General features: G+C 38.4%; 2 protein-coding genes across 3 annotated transcripts in view; one reads left to right on the top strand and one right to left on the bottom strand.

The window, feature by feature from the left end:
• The window catches only part of LOC150089019 (LIM domain kinase 1-like), a gene marked incomplete at its 3' end in the record, with an annotated part of 140,339 nt that extends 133,034 nt beyond the window's left edge, over positions 1 to 7,305 (bottom strand). The window contains exon 1 of the mRNA XM_090370381.1: positions 7,288 to 7,305. Within this exon, the coding sequence (XP_090226507.1) occupies positions 7,288 to 7,303 (16 nt within the window). The remainder of the gene's footprint in view (positions 1 to 7,287) is intronic.
• A 14,174-nt stretch (positions 7,306 to 21,479) lies between these two features.
• Positions 21,480 to 27,255, top strand: part of RfC4 (replication factor C subunit RfC4) — a 46,474-nt gene continuing 40,698 nt past the window's right edge. For both annotated transcript variants that reach the window (XM_090371007.1, XM_090371006.1), the window contains exons 1-2: positions 21,480 to 21,601; positions 23,539 to 23,608. In XM_090371007.1, the coding sequence (XP_090227133.1) occupies positions 21,498 to 21,601; positions 23,539 to 23,608 (174 nt within the window). In that variant the 5' untranslated portion in view covers positions 21,480 to 21,497. The remainder of the gene's footprint in view (positions 21,602 to 23,538; positions 23,609 to 27,255) is intronic.

The following is a 27,255-nucleotide window of genomic DNA, read 5'->3' as shown; positions in this document are numbered from 1 at the left end:
TTTACATTTGTCAATGTTAAACTTCATTTGCCACCTCTCAGCCCATCTGTTCAACCTTTCCAGATCCTGTTGCAGCAGCATAGCGTCAGTAGTGTCCTTAACGACCCTGCCAACCTTTGTATCATCTGCAAACTTGGACATTAAACTTGATATCCCATCATCAATATCATTCATAAACACCGAAAACAACAACGGACCCAACACTGAACCTTGAGGAACTCCACTAATAACATTAGTCCACGTTGAGCAGTGTCCATTGATTACCACTCTCTGTCTTCTGCCACTCAACCAACCCCTTATCCATAGCAGCAATTTGCCTCCAATGCCACACTGCTCCAATTTGTGCAGCAGTCTTCCATGTGCAACAGTATCAAAAGCCTTTCTAAGATCCAAATATATAATATCAAAGTTATTCCCTGCATCCAGTTCTTTTGTGACTACATCATAGTATCCAATCAAATTGGTCAGGCAAGACCTGCCCTTAACAAAACCATGCTGCGTCTGAGCTATAACTGAATTCTTGTCTAGATGATCCTGCAGTGCTTCTTTAACCAGTGCCTCCATTAATTTACCTGGAACAGAAGTTAAACTAACAGGTCTATAATTACTTGTGTCAGCCTTTGATCCTCCTTTGTGAATTGGGGTTACATTTGCACATCTCCAGTCTATGGGTACATCCCCTGAGTCCAAAGAAGCTCTCATAATTATGGCTAGGGGTTTGCATACTTCCTTTGCTGCCTCCTTTAATATAACTGGATAGATCCCATCCACCCCAGGTGCCTTTTTTATGTTTATCCTCAACAATCTCTCCTCCACTTTCCTCTCAGTTATTACAAAATCATCCAGCTCACTGCCAATGTTTACTTTACCTACATCATTCTCCTTCCTGAATAACTCCTCATGCGTGAATGTAGATGCAAAATACTCGTTTAGATTGTTAGCCACCTGAGCAGGATCCTCAACTGTTGAACCATCAATATCCAGTGGACCAATCTGATTCATCCCTTTCCTTCTTGAGTTCAAATATGTAAAGAACTCTTTTCTGTTTTTCTTTGCATCCTTTGCCAAGGATTTTTCGTAGCTTGCCTAATCTCCTTTGTGACTTGGTTACAGACCAACTTATATCTATCATAGGCTTCCATGTCACCCATTATTTGTACGTATCCCATGCATTTTTCTTCTCTGCCACATGTCTCATTAATTCATCTGACAACCATTTAGGCCTAAACCTTGAACAATATTTCTTAGTTGGTATGTAAAGCCTGGTAGCCTCCAAGATTAGTTCCTTGAATGCTTCCCATTTTGAATTTGCTGTTGGTAACATCATCAGTTGGTCCCACTGTATAGAATTTAAATACTGTCTCAGACCATCATAGTCGCCTTTACGAAAACAAAAACCCTTCCCTTTACCTCTGATGGTAGTTACCTCCTTGAGTAAATCCCACTTCAACACACTGTGATCACTGCCACCTAGTGGTTCATTTATCTGCAGATTCTTAATGCATGAAGCATCACTACTGATAATCAGATCAAGAGTATTGCTCCCTCTTGTTGCCTCACGAACATGCTGATGTAGAAAACAATCATCCAATAAATCCACAAAAGCCTTGCTAGTGTGCGAGTGACCAATCCACAAATTCCAGTCAATATCTGGGAAATTAAAATCCCCCATTATAAGACTCTCTGATTTACTGGCCCACTCTATTTCCCTGTACAATATCTTATTATACTCATCAGAGTCATTAGGCCTATAGCACACTCCTACTCTCAATGTTGAGTTCCCTATGCTTATGTCACACCAGACTGACTCGACACTGCCCTGTCCATCGATGTCGACTGGCTTCACTTCCTTGGACTTTGTGTTTCTTAATTAATAGCATAACCCCTCCTCCCCCCCTGTCCTGTCTATCCTTCCTATACACATTGTATTCCCCAAATTCCAGTTCCGCATTACTTATATCTGTGTGGACACCACGTCTCTGATATCCCAATAATATCTGCCTTTGATGTTTTGAGCAATACCTCAAATTCAAATTTATTTACCAAACTCCTAGCATTGGTGTACACGCAGGTATACATGCACCTGTTTCTATTCTTAGCTACCCTAACACAACCCATGTGTTTACTTGTACCGCAATGACTACCAGCAGTCTCTGAAATATCCTGCATCTTGTTTTCCAGGCTTCTGCTCATTTCAATAGAAGCAGTGCAAGAATCACTTCCACCTCTGCCAGTGGCTACTGTTAATCTATTAGTCCTTGTATCCCCCCCAACTAGCAGTTTTCCGACCCACCTAACACTGCCTCGACAGCATCAGCAAAAATTCTTGCACCCTTTCTATTTAAGTGTATCCCATCCCTGTAGAAGCAATCTCTCCTGTTAACAAGTACAGTCCAGGCTGAAAAAAATTCTACCCCTTGAGCCTTGCACAATCTTTCCAGGGCCGAATTGATCGACAAGGCTCTCATCATCATGGTAGTTACCTCCTTGAGTAAATCCCACTTCAACACACTGTGATCACTGCCACCTAGTGGTTCATTTATCTGCAGATTAGTGTCATTAATGTCAGTATAGTACCACAGAGTTGATATGTTGCTCTGGGGTTGCTGTTTCCCATATGTAGTACTTTACATTTGTCAATGTTAAACTTCATTTGCCACCTCTCAGCCCATCTGCTCAACCTTTCCAGATCCTGTTGCAGCAGCATAGTGTCAGTAGTGTCCTTGACAACCCTGCCAACCTTTGTATCATCTGCAAACTTGGACATTAAGCTTGATATACCATCATCAATATCATTAATAAATACAGAAAACAATAATGGACCCAGCACTAAACCCTGAGGGACTCCACTAATAACATTAGTCCACGATGAGCAGTGTCCATTGATTACCACTCTCTGTCTTCTCCCCCTCAACCATCCCTTTATCCATAGCAGCAATTTGCCTCCAATGCCACACTGCTCCAATTTGTGCAGCAGTCTTCCATGTGCAACAATATCAAAAGCCTTTCTAAGATCCAAGTATATAATATCAAAGTTATTCCCTGCATCCAGTTCTTTTGTGACTGCATCATAGTATCCAATCAAATTGGTCAGGCAAGCCTTCCCCTTAACAAAACCATGCCGTGTCCGAGCTATAACTGAAGTCTTGTCTAGATGATGAATGTGTGAATATGTCCCCAATTTACAAAGGGAGGGGGGAAATCAGGTTACATTAGTAACTAGAGACCTGTTAGCTTAATATCTATTCCAATGAAAATAATGAAGTCAATGGTTAAAAAAAAAAAAAAAAGTAATGCAGAACAATCTAAATGCATGGATTTGTCAAGGGGTGGTCTTGTCTGACCAATCTAATTTGATATGATGATGCAAAAAATAACTGATAACATATACTTGGATTTCAGGAAGGTTTTTGATACTGTTGCACATGAAAGACTGCTGTACAAACTGGAGCAATGTAGCATTAAGAGCAAGTTACTGCTATGGATAAAGGGATGTTTAGTGGGATAACACAGAATCGTTATCAATGGGCACTGCTCTTAGTGGAGTTCCCTAGGATTCAGTGATGGGCCCAATATTTATTAATGATGTTGATGAAGGTATATCAGGCTTAATGTCTAAGTTCACAGATGATACAAACGTTGGCAGGGTGGTTAATGACAGTATGCTGCAACAGAAAAACATGTGGACTGAGAAATGACAACTGAAGTTTAACAATAACAAATGCAAGGTACTCCACATGGGGAGCAGTAATCCAAAATTAAAGCACTGACAGTGTGGCACCACACTCAAGGTAGTGGGAAATGAAAGAACTAGGGATAATTGTGCAGTCAGATATGACGTTATCTCAGCAGTGCAGACAGGCTACCAGGATAGCTCAAGGGGTTTTGTCAATGATGTACAGAAACTTTGCTAGCATGGATAAGGAGGTGTTTATTCCTTTGTACAAGGCCATGGTTAGGTCACATCTTGAGTACTGTATACAGGCGTGGAGGCCTGTTTAGGAAGAATGTAGTTCTACTGGAAAAGTGCAGAGAAGGGCAAACAGATTCGCTAATCTATTTGCCCTTCTCTTCTCTGCCTAAAACAGAAAAAGGTCTTGCCAAGAAAGGCTCCCGTTCTGCAATCGCAGCATCTGGAGATGAGGCACCCACTTTGAGATCTGAGTAAGGGGTTTAAGGCCTTGAATGGATGAGTGAGCTAAATGTAGATGGTTTTCTTCCTCTTGCCAAGACTACACACATGAGGAGACAAATCCAAGTTGAGGAAGGATGGTTACAGAACAGATTTGGTGCAGAAGTTTGCCTTCAGCCAGGGGTGGTTGATTGTTGGAACAAACTCATCCATTGTCGAAGTGGGTGGTTTGAATAAATTCAAGGAAGAACTACACAAATTCTTGGAGTATGAATGGCCAAAGTGTTTAGGTTTTTCTTTTTTCTTTTTTTTTTGCCTGGTGCTTCAAGTTTGCTTTCTTGCATCATTTGCCACTACTAATACATCATGCTGCTTTTGGGTAATAGTGGGCAACACAAAAAGATCCAACATTCTTTACACTGAGAGTAATGAAATTTAAAACAGTTTTAAATCCATTTTTGCAAGCTGACTGCTGAATGGTCAACAGAATTGAACCAATGGTAAATCTCTAGAAAGAATCTGAACTGTTGCCATATAACCTTTCTGTATCTACTTTGCCAGCTGCAACTAAAAGAAGTCCAACTGCTGGAGACACTGCCTACACCACATTTTCTTATTGTGTGCATGCCATATCTAAAAATTTCAATTCATACATCACATTCCCCATTTCCCCTCAACCTGAAACAACTTTTACCTCATCTACTTTGATCTATTGAAACAGATCAAATTGATGCTGCTTTGACTGTCAACATAAGTAGCATGTATTCAATAGCAGCTGTTCAATGTGGTAAGTGAAATGAAATTTTGGGCCAAGTATTCACCAGGACTGTTTGCTTAGCAGCCATAGAAATGGTCACCATCCAATATAGGTGCAATTGCCATCAGGCTAGACATAAAAGGAAAATTCGTCAGAGAAGATTTTGCAAAATTGATTCTGAGGGCAAACTGAAGGCGAATATTCAGATAAGGTTAAAAAGTCTTCATTTGGTTTGGGAAGAATTATTATCCAAAAACACAATCTTTATTAGCAAAATAATTTCATCTGCATATATCATGATGTCCTCGCTATTTTGTACACATCAGAGGAGCTATCATTGCAAGAAAAGGAAGTCAGAGGATCCCTTCCCCGAGATGTGCTAGCATTAATTCTATATTTACTGTGCTCTAACTTTATCAGAAGTCCTGTTTTGCATCAGCAAGGTGAGAGAACCAAGGCTTTTAACATAGCAATAGCACACAGGGAGCTTCAACAGCACTAGATAAATACACTGCCAAATGCTGCCTCAATGTCATTATAAAATATTTCTAAGAAAATCAAACTTCATCTGAATGATTTTATTTCATGTCAGAGGTGAGGAATCCTCCAAGAACATCTCTGACACAGGTATATTATCTTTGTTATTATATACCTTTTTAAAAAGGTTTTTTCAAGCCATAAACAAATAAGAGAGGAAGATATGTATTCTAATTACAAACTTAACCAAAACCATTTAAATTGACCACATTAATTTGAAATCTCAAGTGAAGAAATAAATGTAGTAAATTTTTAATGCATCAAATGTATTGTGATACAGCTATATCAATTAATCAATGAAACAAACAGGGCAATGCTTTAACGTCCAATTTATCAACACCATTGGACATGATGCACTCCAAGCCATCACAACAACACCCACTTTGAATTACCCAAATTTTGCACTGCAATTTACATTTAATGAAGGATATAACCACATGGTTACCCCCCTCATCTTTTTCTTCAACAGTGGGTAGTCTTTTCGCAATTCATCTGCAAGCTTATTTTGTTTTTGAAATGGATTAATTTTAATAATGTATGAACAAAGCTACTTAAAAACACTACATATAAACCAAATTACAATTCAAACAAAACCAGTTTGGAGTTAGACTAATAAACATGCATCAACAAGCACAACAGTACACCTAACATCTGTTTCAACATTCTCATTTTATCAAAACTGAAATACATCTAGATAGGAGCACAACTATGACTCAAAATATGAATTAATGCAAGAAAAGCATCGTATTCTGACTAAGTGGGAGAGTGATCTTCACTGGTGCAGACTATTTTTAGCAGGATTGAGGAGGGAGGAGTAGTCAAAAACATTTAGAAGCAGTAGGAGGTCAAAACAATACTCCCCCCCCCCCTCAACCTACTTTTTTTTTTTTTTTTAAATTTTGTTTAGGTTTTGACTTAAAACTTACAGTTAGCAAGAGGGTACTTCACATATCATGTATTTTTTTTTTTTTTTTTTGCGATTCATCGCAGCCTTTTTTTCTTTTTTTCCTTGCTAAAAGCTTACAATTTCGAAATTTTTTTAAATTTTTGTGACCGTTTTAGGCAAGTTACTTTTCGCTGCCGGCAGTTCGTGCATTGAATGACTACAATTATAATGGATTTAATTCTCGATGTTTAGTTAACAAAAATAAGCTGGCAACATGACACTCTTCATAATCAACCTTCCCCTCCAAGTCGGCGTATTGTTGTTCTACATCTTTATCATCTTGTACCCAAATCATCTGCAATTGGCAGCCGGCCTCAGCTCATGTGTGATAACATACTTGTTTTGGAAGCCATAGGAAAATCAAAATTCATTTCAGATCTTATATAACTGCTTGGGGTACGAATTAACATAACCTAACGTTTCCTACAATTATTTATATATTTAACGTGATGAAATACGCAGTTAACCTTCTCCGAAGTACCTACTTGCAACTGGGTTTATAAAACTTGTGTCAAAACTAAACGTACACGACTACAAGTCTATAATTATATCCTTATGGGTACTTGCAGTCAAAACTGAAAACTTCTTATAATTACCACACTTCCACCTTTCACTTCCCGATGACTCTACGAAATCTTAAACATTTCCGTGTCATTTTTGATACTTTAAATCCCTATTATCTCTCTTGAATATACTAAAACGCCTTGATTATGACATTCATTTCCGTTTGTAGCAATAGTGACCATTAAAAAATAACAGCCAAAAAACTAATATCAAGTAGTCTTCAGTAATTCAATAAGTGACATGTGAAAATCATCAGCTATTAATAAAAAAAACTGACATCCATCCAACAAGTAGCATGGCAACAAAATTAACGTAAATTAAAAAAAAAAAAAAACCCTTTTGATTACATACCGCACGTCGCTTCCATTGCGACCCCATTGCACTGCATAATTTTTTTTCTTATCAATCTTATATATATATAAATGGATACGCCATCTATTCCTGTGACATCGATTTACTCATAATTTGATGACATCAACAAAATATTGGTGAACACACATCCTGTGTAAGAGTAAAATGAACGAAAGTAATAGCAATTAATTCCGAAAAAAATTGTAAAAACACGCTGAATATAGGGTATTTTATGCTTTCATAAAGTAACCGCCATTTAAAAATCCAATCCTATATTTTATCTTTTTTTTTATATTAAAAGTAAGAAATTATTGTTCGTATCACGTACTGAAGTTAAAAGCTGAAGAATATATTAAAAAAAACAAAAACAAAAAAAAAAAAACTGAACAAAGCATAAGAAAAAGGTGTTAAAAATTTATAATAACACTATAAGTATAAATGTTTTAACATTGCACATTGTGCTGTACAATTTTAATTAAATTATAGAGTAAATATAGTACATGTTTTGAAAATGTGGAAATTTGAAGATGTCAGTTTAAAAAAAAAAAAAAAAAACTTTTTACACCAGGACAGATATCCTGAGGTAAAAGAAGCGAATAACTTCGTTGTTTTCTTCGAATCCACACAAAAGCTATCACAATGGGCGATGTGTTCTCTTTTGGCGAGTGTGAATCGGAAATTTGGGCAATTGTTCATTGCGCAAATTTTAGCGCACCATAATCCCTCATTTTAACACAGTTGTCACGATCGCCATCCTTCTGCACCGTGTGGCAAATACATGGGTTAGAATCCAGTCAATGATGGAAGGAAATGGTACAATGTTTCAGCTCTCTCTCTCTCTCTCTCTCTCTCTCTCTCTCTCTCTCTCTCTCTCCAATTTTCGTACAATTTTCCATAGATGGAAACGGACAATACACTTTATTAGTATTATTTTTTTAATACAAAGACCCAAGTTTATAGAAGACTGGAAGCTGGTTCACCAGCAAAAAAAAAAAAAAAAAATCCTTACATATCCATCACCTTTATTAATTTGTCTAATTCTTCTTTAAATTTATTCAAAAAATCCACTTCGACAACACCAAATGGTAGACTGTTCAATCACACATTTGCGCACATTTGTCCTGCAGACATCAATTCTTATAGCCTCATGTGTGTGTTCAATTTATACAGCGCCATGTGTGTTGTCCCAGAAAGAGTAAGAATGCCATCAGAATTTAGTTTAATTAATTAATTTAAAGGAATAAACACTTAAATCAAGCATCTTCGCATGTACCTAGTTTCCAAGCGTTGTATTCTGGTTGCACTTCTCTGCACCCATACAAAGGGATAGACACCCCTCTTAAAAGGAGGTTTAGACCTGTATGCTACACTCAAGATGGGTTTCCACAGCAGACGAACTCTCTCGTATGGGGTTCCACAGCAGACGTTCACCATGTAGAGAGAGAAATAGATAGAGAGAGAGAGAGAGAGAGAGAGAGAGAGAGAGAGAGAGAGAGAGAGAGAGAGAGAGAGAGAGAGAGAGAGAGTCTCTCTCTCTTAGTATGGGTGCAAAGTGAGATAGAGACTCTCTCTCTCTCTCTCTCTCTCTCTCTCTCTCTCTCTCTCTCTCTCTCTCTCTCTCTCTCTCTCTCTCTCTCTCTCTCTCTCTCTCGCTTATCCGCTGATCATCGTCGACAGCGAATGCTGTGAAGAATGCTGGTGAATGAGTCAAAATACATGGTACAATTCAGAGGTGGTAGTAGTAGTAGTAGTAATAGTGGCATGTGATGCAAGAAAGTAAGTGTATCAGCTTATGCAGCATCAGCCAAAAAAAAAAAAAAAAAAAATACAAAAGAAATCCAACTAAATGTTTGTCCAGTTCCTCCTTAAATTTATTTAACCTATCAACTTCCACAACGATAGATAGAAATTTATTCCAGCAATTAACACCCACTGGATAAAGGCAAATTTCCGCATCTCTATTCTACATCTGTCTTTCCTCAATTATAATTTATGCCCCCTTAGGTTCGTAATCTGAACAAGTGGAAGGATCCCATTAGAATTCAGCGTGCTCAACCCATTCAAGGCCTTATACACCTCGATCAGATCACCTCGCAGGTGCATAGTCTCCAGCCGCTGCAATTTTCAGAAAAAAAAAAAAAAATTTCAGAATTTAAGCCGCTCTTGATAAGAGGATCCCTTCGTTCTCCACAACAATCTTGTTGCCCTTCCCTGTACACGTTCAAGCAAATCTACTTCCTTCCTAAAATGGGGCTTCCAGACCTGTACGCAGTACTCAAGGCGTGGCCTGACCATAGCCTTATACAGAGGGACAATCACCTCCTTTTCCCTGCTAGCAAAATTCCTATGTATCATTGACAAAACCACATGACCGGCCCTGGCAGCCTGGCTGCATTGCTCAGAACACTTCATATCTGACTGCACAATTACTCCCAGGTCTTTTTTCCACTCAACCATCCTTTTATGGATTGCAGCAACTTACCCTTAATACCATTCTGCTCCAAATTGTACAGTAGCCTTTCATGCGCAACAGTGTCAAAAGCTTTCCTGAAACCCAAGTATATGATCTCAAAAATATTTTTTCCATTCAGTTCCGTTGTAACCACATCATAATATCCTATCAAATTTGTCAGACAAGACTTTCCCTTAATAAACCCATGCTGTGTCTGAATTATTACTGCAGTCTTGTCTAGATGATCCTGCAATGCATGTTTAACCAGGGACTCCATTATTTTAACGGGAACAGGAGTTAAACTAACTGGTCTGTAATTACTCGTGTCACCCTTCGATCCACCATTGTGAATTGGGGATACATTTGCACATCTTCAGTCAGTGGGGACCTCCCCTGAGTCCAAGGATGCTCTCATAATTATGGCTAAGGGTTTGCTTACTTCCTTTGCCACCTCCTTTAATATAACTGGATAGATCCCATCCACCCCAGGTGCTTTTCTTACGTTTAACTTCAACAGTTTCTCTTCCACTTTGCTCTCAGTTATTACAAAAGCATTAAGTATCCTGCTACAATTTGATAACCTTCTGCCATTTTCAAACCTTAATAATTCCTCATGTGTGAATGTAGATGTAAAATACTCATTCAGTTTGTTTGCTATTTGAGCAGGATCATCAAGAGTCGAACCATCGATATCAAGTGGACCAATCAGATTCATCCCCTTCCTTTTAGAGTTTATATAAGTAAAGAAATCGTTGCTGTTTTTCTTAATATCCTTTGCCAAAGATTTCTCGTAATCTGTGTTCGCCTGCCTAACCTCCTTTGTGACTTGATTACAGACTTCGTGTCTGGCGGAAACAACATGAGTTCAATGGGCCCATCGGGGTGATGTCTACTGTCCAGACGGGTTTATATCGGCTTCAGGAATGGAGCTGTTAAATACTCAAGGACATGGTCCAACTTATTCTACAGTTCATGGCTGCTCTTATATCGATCTTACGCTTGCAACAGGTGCGGTGAGGAATTGTGTACATGATTGGAAGGTTGTAGAAAACTATACCACAAGTGACCACAATGCTATCTTCTTTGCAGTAGATAGTCAAAATCAAGTAAGAATTTGGAATGACCTGGAAAGGTTTTCAGTAAAGACTGCTGCATGGCCAAGGTTTAAATTGAAGTATTTAGATATGGTGTCGAATGTGTGCTGGGAGGATTTGTCCGCAGATCAATATGTTGATGTTTTAACAAAAATTATATTAGAAGCTTGTAAATATAGTATGCGATTAAAATGTATACCAAGTAGACCAGTTTTCTGGTGGAATTCAGATTTGTCCGATCTAAGAAAAGAAGTAAATAAATTAAGGCACTTATGCCAAAAGCATAGAAGGCGTGGAAATTTTGATGTCTTGGGAAATTATGTTTTGGTATACCAAGAGAAAAGAAGGGAGTATGTTAATAAGATAAATAGATCTAAGAATTTCCATTGGAAGAAATATGTAGAAGAGCAAGGATCCCGTGACCCATGGGGGACGATTTATAAAATTTTAAAACCTAAAGTTTTTAACATATGCACTACAATAGGAGATGATGGCACTCAGACTTTGAATTGGCAAGATAGCATAAGTAAAATATTGAGTGAGCTCTTTCCAAGTATAGAAGAAGATATAAATATGTCCAATAAAACTAAAGAGAATGAAGAATATATAATAGAAAGTGAAGAAAGTAAATTTACGTATCAGGAAGTGGAGTCTGCTGTATTTCGGGCTAAGGATGGTAAGTCGCCGGGCTTGGATAGGGTAGAAGTAGCTGTGTTGAAGGAAGCATTTATGCTGACTCCACAAATATACGTGGACTTGTACAATAGATGTGTAAAGGAGGGTGTTTTCCCTGAGGTCTGGAAAACTGCACACGTGAGACTGCTAATAAAAAGTACAGATCGCCTTCTAAATGAAACAGGAGCATATCGACCAATTGCTTTGCTCTCGGTTCTGGGGAAGGTCTATGAAAGACTGTGCGTGAATAGACTAAACACATTATATGAAGAAAAGTCTATGTCCTCAGAAAACCAGTATGGTTTTAAACAAGGGAAAGGTACCGAGGATGCAGTCTTTAGATTGACCAGAATTGTGGAGCGGAGTGATGCGAGATATGTTCTAGGGATCTTTGTAGACTTTCGTGGTGCGTTTGACAGACTTTGGTGGGAAAGTGTATTGTCTAGAATAAGAAGAATGGGGTGTACAAGGACCATGTATAAAGTAATGCAAAGCTACTTTAACAATAGATGCATCCTTGTTAAAACAAGATATATATTTTGAGAAATCTGTACTAATATACTGAAATTTCAAAAGTGGACACCGCATCTGATGCTAATAAATCAGATTCGACTAGTGTATAAAATGCCTTCTACAGATTCGTACAGGACTATGAAAGAGAGCTTACCTATGATTGAAATATATCAAATCAAATATATTGAAAAATGTTAGTTATGTAGTTACACATTTTTTACTTCCTTCTTTAACACGAATTCCTTGGAAAAAATTTTCCTACTACCACTTTGGATTTATTTGGTCTATTGTCTTTATGATGTCTTTATGAATGTGTTGTAAATAAAGTCAACAATATCTATATGAATATAAATATCAATATAACATAATGTAAATCTGAATATCTTTATTATTTCATTGTAAATACTGTCAAAAGCATAAAATGTCCTGTAAATATTCTGACACTGATTCTAGTTTATTGTTGGCTCTGGGGGATGAGCCCGAACTTCGATGTGGGCCCCCTTCCCCCAAGGCTATTGTCCACCAACCAATGTAAAACCCCTGGCATTGTTGCTGTGAAGGGTCTATTGTATATACCATGTTTGTATACAATAAAGATTAAATAAATATGAACAAATAAAACAAGGTATGCATCGCGGTTGCCCTCAGGGCTCGGTGATGGGCCCCTTTGCTTGGAGTATAGTATTTGATACCTTTCTTGAAAATGAGCTGGAAGGTGTTCAGTATGTTGCATATGCAGATGACCTAGCAATTTTGGTTCATGGAGATACACGTTCGCAGATTGAAGCAAGAGCACAAGTGGCTCTATGCTCTCTGAGTGAGTGGAGTATTGAGAACAAACTTGAGATATCTCTTGGAAAGACTATGCAGATGCTCTTGAAAGGTAGGCTGAGCATGAACCGACCTCCCACCTTACGGCTGAACGAGGGATCGGTTCGATATGCGAAAGTGGTGAAGTATCTGGGCCTCCAGTTAGAAGAACGATTATTTTTCACAGAACATGTGAAATATTTGAAAAATAAGATAAGACTCTTGTACGCCAAGCTTCGAAGAGTAGTAAGAGCTGATTGGGGCATAAAAGGTAGATCCTTAAATCTACTATATAAATGTCTTTTTGTCCCAATAGTAACATATGCAGCTGGAGCTTGGGTACACAGAGTAGAAACTGTGATGGTCCAGAAACACCTTGTCCAAGCTCAAAGATTTGCATTGTTGGGCATAACAAGAGCATGTCGGACTGTTTCTTCCGAGGCATTGCAGGTGGTTGCAGGGAGGATGCCGGCTTACTATGAGGTTCTCTTAAAAGGGCTATTGTATTACACGAAAAATAATATAAGAAAAGTCATTATGAATATAAGAACATGTCCAGAAAATGACTACGTGTATACAAGAAATGATGTAAGAACCGAAAGAGCAAGAATTCTAAGGGATATCAACAACCAATGGCAAGAGTCCTGGCAAGACTCAGAAAAAGGTAGACAGACCTACTTGTTTCTACCGAGTGTAGAGGCAGTAGATACAAAGAGAAAACCTTGGTTACAGTTTGGGCTCAATGCAACATTCCTAATAACAGGTCATGGACTAAAATTTAAATTATCAGAGCTTGGTCTGCATGAATCTGGATTGTGCACATGCGGGAACCCTGAAACAGCTGAGCACATAATGCTAGATTGTGTCCAATATACAGACACCAGAGCTTTTTTAGAAAGGAATATAGGATTTTTAAGGAAAGAGACACTCATGACAATGTTTGATAATAGTGTGAATTTTAAGTATTTTAATGATTACGTGAATGAAGTTTTTAGAAGACGTAAGCTACTAGATAGTAGAGGCTCGCCTCCCCGAGGCAGGGGCGGTAACTGTTCTGATTAGGAAAGTCAAGATTAGAAAATTACTAAAGACTTTTGCTTCTCAGAACAGGCTAAGAGCAAAGTAGCTAAATGATTGAAATAGATAATTTTAAATGTTTTTAAAATGTTTTTAATAACAGAACCCCATAAAGATTTTGACCTAATTAGTTATGATGAACCTAGCCACGGATGTGCTTAGGCACCGGTAGTGGTAGGCTCAAGGAGTTTCAAATGGAATGTCCAGACGGGTGACGGTGGTGGATTAATATGCGGCATGTATTTTTCTGGAAAGAACTAGATATCCTGGTGTATGGACCAGGGTTTCACTGGTGTGGTCTACTAACTGCTCTTAGGAGACTATGTGCGTCCTGCCATATTGCATTTTTTTCTGTAGACAGAAATGACATGTTCCAAGATGATAAAACGTCGTGTCATCGGACCTGTACTGTACACAAATGGTTCGAAGAACACAGTGAAGATAGCAACCATTTTTGATTGACCTCCAAATTTGCCTTACCTCAATCCAATCGAACACTTGTGCAATATTTTGGAATGAAAGTGAAGCTTGTGGACATTCAACTGTCATGTGTTTATACAATGTGGAAAGCATTGCCATCATGGCTGCAGATCTTTACGGACATCTTCAGGCATGTAGTGTCTGAAGCCGTCCGTAGTCAATGACCTAGGCGAATATCGGCTTTTATCCGTGTGAACGTTGGCTCAAAACGGTATTACGTAGGTAGTTATAATTCAGTGATCCCTGAGTGAATAGCCACAATATGAGTGACGATAAATGTGACAGTAAGAACAGTAGACAGACCTAAGCTTGAAGCAAAATCTTCAAACTTCAAAGCAGAATGCGCTGGTCCCATCGCACAAAAGCTAGTTATTGTCAGTGACTATTGTCGGGGAAACGAGAAATATATTCTACAAGGATGATATGTGGAATAGGAACAGTGTATGCCTGCCAGGGTTGCAAAAATTGATGACGTTCTAGAGCAGATATCGCCTTTTAATGGCGATATCTGCTCTAGAACGTCAAAAGGTGATATTGTTGTACCTCTCTCTAATGACATTAAGAGTAGGGGATCTGCTGACGTAAAAAGCATGGGTCAGCTTTTTTTTCAACGCTGACCCATGCCTTTTTAAAGTTAGGGTTAAATTTGAAAGTAGCTACAATTCTCTCCAGGCACAATTGGAAGGAGAATATGTTGCGATTCTAGTCAATCAGTTCCACCCAAGAGAGATTGCGAAAGGCTCATGGGACAGAATTTTTCTCTTTGTGGTCTGTGCTTGTTAACAGAGAGACTGCTCCTGAAGGAATGATATACACTTAAATAGACAGAGTTTTATTGATGCTCTCGAGGCAGTGTTAGGTGGAGCGAAAAACTGCAAGCTTGGAAAGGGTTAAAATTAATAGATTAAGAGTAGCTGCAGGCAGAGGTGGAAGTTATTCTTACCTTGCTTCTATTGGAAAGCAAGGTGCTGGTAATTTCAAGAACTGCTGGTAGGAATCATTAAAAAGAAAATACATGGGTTGGGTTAGGGTAAATAACTTATAGTATGATCAGATGTATGTGTATTTCAGTGTATACAGGTATACATTTACATCTATACATGTAAGTATACATGTATTTATTTACCAAACTCCAATGCTAGTAGTGTAGTAAATAAATATAAGGAATTGCTGGTCAAGACAGGAAAACTGGATATTGTTAGGACATCAGATATATTGTGCCAAACAGATATGAGAAATGAAGAATTGGAATTTAAGGAGTGAAATGTTGAATAAGTTTGATGTATCACAAGCACTGGGAAAGCAAAAATGAGGATAGGAGTATGTTTTAGGCCTAATATATCTGATGAGAACAACAAACAACTACTCAGAGAAATAGTGTGGGCCATTAGAATGTCTTACAATCGGGGATTTTAACTTTCCATATATTGACTGGAACTTGCGGATTGTTTCCTTGCAAAATAGCAAGGCTTTCGTAGGTTTATAGGATGACTGTTTTCTACAGAAGCATGTTCGAGAGGCAAAGAGTGGGAGTAATACGACAGGCAACGAGTAGGAGTAATACTCTTGATCTTATTATCCAAAGTGATTATTCATCCATTAAGAAACTGCAAGTAAAGGAACCACTAAGTGGCAGTGCCTGCGGTGCGAAAATACCTTGGTATTTTCGCAAAAAATCTTTCTGCCTGGGGTGCGAAAATACGTTACCTTGGTATTTTCGCACCCCAAGCAGAAAGATTTTTTGGTGTCTCTTTTACTAAGGATTTATATATATATATATATTTATTTATTATATTTTGTAAAATTTCGTGTGCCTTAAAGAATGGAGCCCCGGGCAAGAGCCTTGCTAGCTCGTTCCTTAACCCGCACTGTTAGGTGGCAGTGATGAAAATGTACTGTTGTGGGATTTACTCAAAGATGTAACTACCATCAGGGATAAAGGGAACGCTTTTTGCTTTCGTAAAGGGGACATCAGTGTCTTAGACAATTTTTAAATTCTATACAGTCGGACAAACTGATGATGTTACCAACAGGAAATTCAAAATGGGAAGCATTAAATGAATTAATTCATACCAACTAAAAAATACTTTACATGGTTCAGGCCTACATGGAGGTGAAATGTACTAATGAGAGTCATGGCAGAGAAGCAAAAGGCATGGGATGCATAAAAATTACCAAAAGGCAGAGAAGCCTAAGCTAGTCTGTAATGAAGTCACAAAGGAGGTTACGGAAGCGAAGGCGGATTACGACAAATCTTTGCCAAAGATTGCAATGAAGAGCAGCCAAGACTTCTTTACTTATGCAAACTATAGAAGGAAGGGGATGAATCAGATTGACCCACTTGATATCGATGGTTCGACTGTTGATGATAGTGCTCAGATAGCTGACAAACTGAATGAGTATTTTTGATCTACATTCACACACGAGTAATTCTGTAGGGAAGCAGAAGCCAGAAGTTTATCAAATTGTAACAGAGAACTAAATGTTTTTGTAATAACTTACAGAACAGTGGAGAGGAGATATTGTTGAATTTAAACATAAGAAAGGCACCTGGGGTGGATTGAATCAATCCAGTTATATAAACGGATGCAGAAAAGGAAATAAAGAAACCATTACTGACAATCATGAGAGCAACCTTTGGATTCGGGGGGGGGGGTCTACACAGACTGGAGATGTATAAATATATCCTCAATTCACAAAGGTGTATCAAAGCGCGACATGAGTAATTGCAGACCTGTTAGTTTAACTTATGTTCCAGGGAAATTAAAGGAGGCACTGGTTAAAGAAACACTGCAGGATCATCTAGACAAGCCTGCAGTTATAGTTCAGATGCAGCATGGGTTTGTTAAGGCGAACTCTTGTCAGACCAATTTGATTAGATATTATGTGGTCACAAAGGACCAGGATGCAAAACATAATTTTGACATCATACATTTTGATTTCAGAAAGCTTCTGATACTATTGGACATAACAGACTGCTGAACACATTGTAGCACTATGGCACTGAGGGAAAGTTGCTGCTAGGGATAAAGGGATGGTTGAGTGGGAGAAGACAGTGTGGTAATGAATTAGCACTACTAATCGTGGATTAATGTTATTACTGATGTCCGTTAGGTGTCGTTGTTGAGACCATTGTTATTTTCTGAATTTATCAATGATATTGATGAAGGTATATCAGCCTTATCGTCCAAGTTTGCAGACCATACGAAGGTTGACAGAGGGTTATTGACAGTAATGACGGTGCGCTAATGCAACCGGATCTAGAAAAGTTGAGCAGATGGTCTGAGAGGTGGCAACTGAAGTTTAACATTGACAAATGCAAAGCATTGCATATGGGTTATAGTAACCCCAGAGTAATGTACCAACTGGCGGTACTACACTCAGGGTAATGAAGAATGAAAAAGACCTCGGGAATGATTGTGCATTAGATATGCAGTTTTCTGATTAGTGCAGAGAGGCTGCCAGGTCTCTGAGCTTGTATCACAGTGGCATCGTCACCGTCCTCCCCACACCGGGTGGAAAAGTCCCGGGGTTCGAATCCTGTTTATGACGCGAGGTACTTTAATGGGCTTTTTTCAGTCCATGGCTGAGTTAGTCGGTCTCAGCGTGGACAGCAAGGTTTTCCCTAGAAACTCGGATTTTTTTGTCCAGGAAATTAGGCAAATCGACCATAGAACACACGAAATTCACAAACAAAATACATATATGAATATATATATAATAGAAATAAATGGGTGGCCCTAATATAATAGTTTGAGTTTGAGGCTGCAGAATCAGCTCGTGGGGTCTTGTCAATCATATATAGGAATTTTTTTAGCAGGGACAAGGAGATGATTTTTCTTTTGTATAAGGCAATGGTCTGGCTGCACCTTGAGTACTGCCTACAGGCCTGGAGGCAGTACTCAAGTAGCTCTACATCCTCATTTATGAAGGATGTAGAGCTACTGGAACATATACAGAGAAGGGGGTAACACGTTTGGTGAGGGGGACCGTAAGGTTGCTCTTACCAAGAAAGGTTTAAGTTCAGCAAATCTGGAGACTAGGCACCTGTGAGGTTATCATCTGATTTGGGTGTTTAAGGCCTTGAATGGTTTGAGCTAACTCATTCCTGATGGGATTTTTTCTCTTGCTCAGATTACGCACATGAGGGGACATCAATTCAAATTGAGGATAGACGGTTGTAGGATAGATGTGCGGAAATTTGCCTTTAACCAGCGGATGGTTGTTGCTGTAAAAAACTTCCATCTTACCATCTAAGTTGATAGTTTAAATAAATTCATAGACGAAATATACAATCACTTGGAGCGAATTCATGGATTAAATGGAAAGTTTTTTTTTTTTATATGTTGGCTGATGCTGTATAAGTTTTATTTCTTGCAATATACGCCTCTTCTAATGCTAAAAGCTATGAAAGCTATATGCAGTCAATGCACATATCGGTCGTATTTTGTTTCTCAACATAGTTATGAACAAAATCGGATTGCGTCTTTGTACGTTGATCTCGTATATTGGAGGAACTTCGCCAACATTTGCCTTGCCTGTCTTGTACTCTAAATAAAATCACTGCTATATTGCAGAAGTATATTTCTTTTCTTTTAAAGTGTACGCCACTACTCATATCCAAGTTTCAACTGTAATTAGATCCACAGAAGTTTCGCAACGCTATATGTAAAAAGAAGTTATGTCCGTCCTTTTCACTTGAAGTTTGTTCTCCTAGACTCAACTATGTTCGCCTTGTCTTACTACATCATTTCACAAACTGTGGATATATTTTATACCAGGGTTGCTCAGGTCTTCACTATGCCGTCCTGCACCACTAATGAGACTTCAAGCAAATGATGATCCTACTCAGATAGCAAAGGAACTGAATGAATATTTTGCATTTCTATTATCACATGAGGAGTTATTAAGGAAGGAAAATGCCAGAAGTTTATCAAACTGTAACAGGGTGCTTAAAGATTTTGTAATAAGTAAGAGCAAAGTCGAGGAGAAATTGTTAAAGTTAAATGTAAGAAAGACACATGGGTGGATGGGATCTAGCCATTTATATTAACGAAGGCGGGAAAGGAACTAAGCGAATCCTTAGCTAATATTATGAGAGCATCCTTAGACTCAGCGGAAGTGCCCCACGGACTGGAAATGTGCAAATATATCCCAAATTCACAAAGCGGGATCGAAGGGCGACACGAATAATTACAGACCAGTTAGTTTAACTTCTGTTCCAGGTAAAATAATGGATAATGGAGTCACTATTAAAGAGGTGATACAGGATCACCTAGACAAGACAGCAGTAATAGCTCAGAGACAGCATGGGTGTGTTAAGGGGAAGTCTTGTCTGACAAATTTGATTCGATACTATGATGTGGTTACAAAGGAACTGGATGCAAAAAATAATTTTGATATCGTATATTTGGATTTCAGGAAAGCTTTTGACACTGTTGCGCATGAAAGACTATTGTACAAATTGGAGCAGAATGGTATTAAGTGTAAGTTGCTACAATGGATAAAAGGATGGTTGAGTGGGAGAAGACAGAGGGTGGTAATAAATGGATGCTGCTCTTCGTGGGCTAATGTTTTTATTCGAGTCCCACAGGGACTGCTGTTGTTTTGTCTATTTATCAGTGCTATTCATGAAGGTATATCAGGCTTAGTGTCGAAGTTTGCAGATGATACAGAGGTTGACAGGGTTGTCAATGACAATATGCTACTGCAACATGATCTAGAAAATTTGTGTAGATGGGCTGATAAGTCGCAACTGAAGTTTAACATTGACAAATGAAAATGCCCCTACTAATGCTAATACTGATATTGGTAGAAGTAACCCCAGAGGAACGTGCCAACTGCGTGGTACTACACTTAGGGAGGGTTTTAAATGAAATAGTCCCGGGAGTAATTGTGCTGTCAGATAAGTCAGATATGAAGTTTTCTGACAATGCAGACAGGCTGCAATTGTAAGTCCTGGGGTTTTGTCAGTGATACACAGGAATTTGGTTAGCAGGAAGAAGAATGTGATTATCAATTTGTATAAGGTAATGGTCAGGCCACACTTTGAGTACTCCGTACAGGTCTGGAGGCCGCGTTTTAAGAAGTGTGTAGATTTACTTGAGCGTGTACAGAGAAGAGCAACAAGATTGGTGAGGGGATCCAAGGGCGGTCTTACCAAGAAAGGCTTAAATTCTACAAGTTGCAGCATCTGGAGACTAGGCACCTGCGAGGTGATCTGATTGAGGTATATAAGGCCTTGAATGGGTTCAGCACGCTGAATTTTGATGAGATTGTTCCACTTGTTCAGATTACGAACCTATGGGAACATAAATTCAAATTAAGGAAAGACAGTTGTAGAATAGACGTGCGGAAATGTGTCTTTAACCAGCTGGTGGTTAATTATTATTATTATTATTATTATTATTATTATTATTATTATTATTATTATTATTATCCATATGGTGCAAGGAAGCCTGAGGCTTATGCTGCACCAGCAAAAAAAAAGTCCCGAGTTACCCTCAGAGTGAGAAAGAGACAGACAGAAGTAGAAAGGAATCACCAAGAAAGAGAAGAATGATGATATCCAGCTTGGGACCCTGGGTGTGCCAAGCCCATACTCATCAGATGTGAGCCCCTAACAAACTTTCATCTGTCGTTGTGGAAGTTGACAGGTTAAATAAATTCAAGGAGGAACTGGACAAATGTTTAGAGGGAATGGTTGTGTGAATTTTTTTTTTTTTTTTTTTTTTCTCGGCTAATGCTACATAAGCTCAGACATGCTTTTTGCATCACTTTCCTCTCTTATTATTACTAAAGCCGGGTCTGGGTAGAGTTGTTAACCCAGTGGTAAATTAAGGTTTTCAGGAATTTTAAACAAGCCTGGGTTAGTTGCATACACTTTTAATGAAAAAATATATATATATAATAATAATAATAAATAAATAAAATATATTTCTGGAATATTACAGAAACACCAAACTGTCATTGATGAGAAATAAATTCCTGCCACTCTCAGCGTTTTTTTTTTATATTTTTTTTATTCATTACTTGTTTGCCAATACAGCCGTATTCGACCCTTTTGCAACACTGGTGGCGGGAGTTGTGACTTTTATCAGTTTGAAAATATGGATGAAAGTATGGAAATTGATGATGCTTCAGGTTCATCGAGTAAAGATACAGTGATGATCGAAGAGAAGAAGAAAAAAACACCAGTATCAAATATGCCATGGTATTAAATTTGATTGGGATATTTATTTCTTCTAAGCAATAATATTTATTAAGAGCGAAACGATCCACCCAGCGATCGCCGTCGTGAAAGATTTTAATTTTGTCTCCATTGAACAGGGGCGGTCCCCGGGAAAACTAAATGAAATTTATCGTGGAGGGAAGTTTATTGTAATTATGGCATCAGTCTCCTCAGTATTGATTGCTAGCAATACATTGTTATGTATTTCTTGCTTTACAGAATAGGAATTGTCCAAAATCTTCAAAATATTAAATCCACTCTGAGATGTAACAGCTGTAATCAAATTGTGAGAATTAAAAAGTCATCGAGATCAGGCACTGGTTTTTTTTTTTTTTTTTTTTTTTTTTTTAAGGCAGAGAGCCTAAAGTTCCTAATGAAAAAGATGACCCTGATTAATGTGTCACAGAATTTTGACATTTGCTTCTAATATTTGGAAGTGATGGGCTTGTGGGTGGGAACCCCTACAGTCCCGTGTAAAGAATAATCTGTCCGTGTCCTTTAGTCTTGTTGAATGAATGAGTAATAGAGTCATAGGTTTCTATCTAAAATCGCTTCATAAATAAAATGTCATGTGCACAACAGAACATCTTCACATGGTTAATACTGAGTTTATACCTTGGATCATCCTAAGTTCAAAACCAACTACTAAATAGAAACACACAATGAGCTAGACTATTAAATAGTAAATATTATCCAGTTTTATGAGAAACTTTTGCTATTTCCCAGACATCTGTTCAGTGCTGATTGGCATCTTGTCATTGGAAAGTTAGGTATAAATACAATGAATGAAGAATTTAAAATTATCCTAATATATATTGAACTGGCCAAAATCATTTGATTCCAGGAGAATGGTAAGTTTCATTGAAGCAGTGTGTATGGATGGGGGAGGACAGGATTAACCAAAATTAAACTTATACCAAGCCAAAGCAGAAAATAGGAAAAAGATGAGTGCTCTTCAGCCAAGGCTGTATTTAATGAGGTGAAATGATAGAGTTGCTCTAGGAGCCCTGAGGTTTCAGAAGCCTTGAACAAATGCAATTACTAATGGTGTGGAGGGGGCTTCAGCCATATTTTTAGAGCCTGCAAAAGTATGTATGCCAGGGACCCAGGCTACTTAAAAATAGCATTGTCTTCAACTCTTGTCTATACTGCAAGAGTAGCAGAAATAGCAAGTTTTGTTGCATTTAACGTTGAACTTGTCAAGGAGTGGAATTTATTAAATTTACATTATTGTGTTTAGGCAGTCCCAACTAACCTTTGGAATCCCCACTGTCCATTGTACAGACAGTGTACGACAGACAGCATAAAGAGCCACCATCTATCTATATCAGTCCCTAAAAATAAAATAAAAAAATAAAAATAAGAAAAGTCTGCAAGTCACTGTTTTGTTTTTATTATAAAAAAATAATTTTCAGCTTTTTTTTTTTTTTTGAATTAAAAATGGTGTTCTGTTAATTACAATTTTCTAAACTCAGTTATAAAATATTGAACAAAAATAAATGAAACCACTAATAATAAAGAATGTTTTTATCATATTTTTTAGAATTTTCAAGATCACTCATCTCTTGAATTGAAACATGCCCATATGGCATCTGGAAGATGCCTATGTTTTGCCAGCTGTTCATTTTCTTTTTTGCAAAGCTGGCAAAAACAAAAACTCTTATGGCAACATTAGACAGTGCTCTCTGTTGCCGTGTCAGTGTAGAGTTGAGTATAGAAAACGTAAACTCTGTCACTTTTACCTCTCATGTGCCACATAAAGCATATAAAATCATCCAGAGAGCCAGGTGTGGTTTTCTTCTGGACAGCCACAGTTCTAGCATCCCTGTTATAAGATATAATTATACATAAAGATGTAATATATAATGTTTACAGTACACATAAGTATGTCTTTATTTTATTTATTTTTTAAATTGTAGGGTAGAAAAATACAGACCTGTCAAATTTGCTGACATTGTAGGAAACCAAGAAACTGTTGCAAGGCTTGAGGTAAGAATTTGATAAACAGGTACTTTGTACACATTTGTACTGTCTAAAACACTGAATTTGAGAAAGTAATCAACACTTTTTTCCTAAAAAAAGTAACCATTTACGAATAAATGATAAAAGCATACTTGGTAAATTATATAGTATGCTTTTTTATCAATTAAAATTTGAAATTAATATACTTTTATATAGAAAAATTTTTTGAGAGTCAGAATTTGATTTCGGAAAATTCTGACCATCATTTTTTCTGGTATTGTTTTGTTTTAGGTGTGTTCATTTGAGCTATAGCATTATTAGCATTAGCATTAGCAGAGGCATTTGATGCAAGAAAGCAAGCTTATGCAGCATCAGCCAAAAAAAAACCCACTTCCACTTCACCCCTCTGTTCGTTCAAAATACCTGTCCAGCTGAGCCTTAAACTTATTTAGGCTATCAACCTCCACGACAAGGGATGGAAGTTTGTTCCACCAACCAACCACCCGCTGGCTAAAGGCAAATTTCCGCACGTCTATCCTACATCTGTCTTTCCTCAATTTGAATTTATGCCCTCTCAGGTGATTATTCTGAGCTAGAGGAAGAATCCCATCAGCATTGAGCATGCTCAAACCATTCAAGGCTTTATACACCTCTATCAGATCACCTCGCTGGTGCCTAGTCTCCAGACACTGTAATTTGCAAAACTTAAGCCTTTCTTCATAAGAGCACCCCTTTGTTCCATTCACTAATCTTGTTGCCCTTCTCTGTACTCGTTCCAGCAGCTCTACATCCTTCTTGAAATGAGGCCTCCAGACCTGTATACAGTACTCTAGGTGTGGCCTGACCATTGCCATATACAAGGGAATAATCACCTCCTTATCCCTCCTGGAAAAATTCCTGTATATCATTGACAATACTCCATGAGCTACTCTTGCACCCCGTCTGCACTGTTCAGTCAGAGAACTTCATATCTGCCTGCACAATCACCCCCAAGTCCCTTTCATTCTCTACCACTGTCAGTGTAGTACCACAGAGTTGATACGTTGCTCTGGGGTTGCTGTTTCCCATGTGTAGTACTTTACATTTGTCAATGTTAAACTTCATTTGCCACCTCTCAGCCCATCTGCTCAACCTTTCCAGATCCTGTTGCAGCAGCATAGTGTCAGTAGTGTCCTTGACAACCCTGCCAACCTTTGTATCGTCTGCAAACTTGGACATTAAGCTTGATATACCATCATCAATATCATTTATAAATACAGAAAACAATAATGGACCCAACACTGAGCCCTGAGGGACTCCACTAATAACATTAGTCCACGATGAGCAGTGTCCATTGATTACCACTCTCTGTCTTCTCCCCCTCAACCACCCCTTTATCCATAGCAGCAATTTGCCTCCAATTTGTGTAGCAGTCTTCCATGTGCAACAGTATCAAAAGCCTTTCTAAGATCCAAGTATATAATATCAAAGCTATTCCCTGCATCCAGTTCTTTTGTAACTGCATCATAGTATCCAATCAAATTGGTCAGGCAAGACTTCCCCTTAACAAAACCATGCTGTGTCCGAGCTATAACTGAAGTCTTGTCTAAATGATCCTGCAGTGCTTCTTTAACCAGTGCCTCCATTAATTTTCCTGGAACAGAAGTTAAGCTCACAGGTCTATAATTACTTGTGTCAGCCTTTGATCCTCCTTTGTGAATTGGGGTCACATTTGCACATTTCCAGTCTATGGGTACCTCCCCCGAGTCCAAGGAAGCTCTCATAATTATGGCTAAGGGTTTGCTTACTTCCTTTGCTGCCTCCTTTAATATAACTGGATAGATCCCATCCACCCTGGGTGCCTTTCTTGTGTTTATCTTCAACAATTTCTCCTCCACTTTACTCTCAGTTATTTCAAGATTCTGTAGCTTACTGCTAGAGTTGAATACACCTCTGGCATTCTCCTCGCTGAATAACTCCTCATGTGTGAATGTCGATGCAAAATATTCATTTAGTTTGTTAGCTACCTGAGCAGGATCATCAGCAGTTGTCCCATCAATATCAAGTGGACCAATCTGATTCATCCCCTTCCTTCTCTAGAGTTTACATAAGTAAAGAACTCTTTGCTGTTTTTCTTTGCATCCCTTGCCAAGGATTTCTCGTAATCTGCCTTCACCTGCCTAACCTCCTTTGTAACTTGGTTGCATATCAACTTGTATCTATCATAGGCTTCTGTGTCATGTGTTAATTTGTAAGTATCCCATGCATTTTTCTTCTCTGCCATATGCCTCATTAGTTCATCTGACATCTATTTTGGCCTAAACCTTGAACAATATTTCTTAGTTGGTATGTAAAGCTTAGTAGCTTCCAAGATAAGTTCTTCGAATGCTTCCCATTTTGAATTTGCTGTTGGTAACATCATCAGTTGGTCCCACTGTATAGAATTTAAATACTATCTCAGTCCATCGTAGTCGCCTTTACGGAAGCAATAACCCTTCCCTTTACCCCTAATGGTAGTTACCTCTTTGAGTAAATCCCACTTCAGCACACTGTGATCACTGCCACCTAGTGGTTCATTTATCTGCAGATTCTTAATGCATGAAGAATCACTGCTGATAATCAAATCAAGAGTATTACTCCCTCTAGTTGCCTCCCGAACATGCTGATGTAGAAAACAATCATCCAATAAATCCACAAAAGCCCTGCTAGTGTGTGAGTGACCAGCCCCCAAATTCCAGTCAATATCTGGGAAATTAAAATCTCCCATTATAAGACTCGCTGATTTACTGGCCCACTCTATTTCCCTGTACAGTTTCTTATTATACTCATCAGAGTCATTAGGCCTATAGCACACTCCTACTCTCAATTTTGATCTCCCAATGCTTATGTCACACCAAACTGACTCAACACTGCACTGTCCAGCGATGTCGACTGGCTTCACTTCCTTGGTTTTTATGTGTTTCTTAACTAATAGCATAACCCCTCCCCCCTTCCTATCCTGTCTATCCTTTCTGTAGACGTTGTACTCCCCAAATTCCAGTTCTGCATCCCTTATATCTGTGTGACACCACGTCTCTGATATCCCAACAATATCTGCCTTTGATGTTTTGAGTAATACCTGAAATTCATCAAATTTGTTTACTAAACTCCTAGCATTGGTGTACACGCAAGTATACCTGCACCTGTTTCTATTCTTAGCTACCCTAACACAACCCATGTGTTTACTTGTACCGCAATGGCTCCCAGCAGTCTCTGAAATATCATGCATCTTGTTTTTCAGGCTTCTGCTCATTCTAATAGAAGCAGTGCAAGAATCTCTTTCACCTCTGCCAGTGGCTACTGTCAATCTATTGGTCTTTGTCTCCCCCCAAGCTAGCAGTTTTCCGACCCACCTAACACTGCCTCGATAGCATCAGCAAATATTCTTGCACCCTTTCTATTTAAGTGTATCCCATCCCTGTAGAAGCAATCTCTCCTGTTAACAAGTACAGTCCAGGCTGAAAAAAATCCTACCCCTTGAGCCTTGCACAATCTTTCCAGGGCCGAATTGATCGACAAAGCTCTCATCATATACTCCCTCCTATCGTGTCTGGGCAGAATTGCAGACACTTTCAAATTCAACCCTAATTCTCGGCTTTTGTTCAACAGTGACCTGTACTTGTTAAGTAATTCTGCCGGTCTCCTACTCTTAATAT

The sequence above is a fragment of the Mastigoproctus giganteus genome, chromosome 3 (assembly GCF_048544385.1).
Source record: "Mastigoproctus giganteus isolate SK-2022 chromosome 3, ASM4854438v1, whole genome shotgun sequence".
Lineage (NCBI taxonomy): Eukaryota > Metazoa > Arthropoda > Arachnida > Uropygi > Thelyphonidae > Mastigoproctus > Mastigoproctus giganteus.
This window is presented reverse-complemented; position numbering and strand designations above follow the sequence as displayed.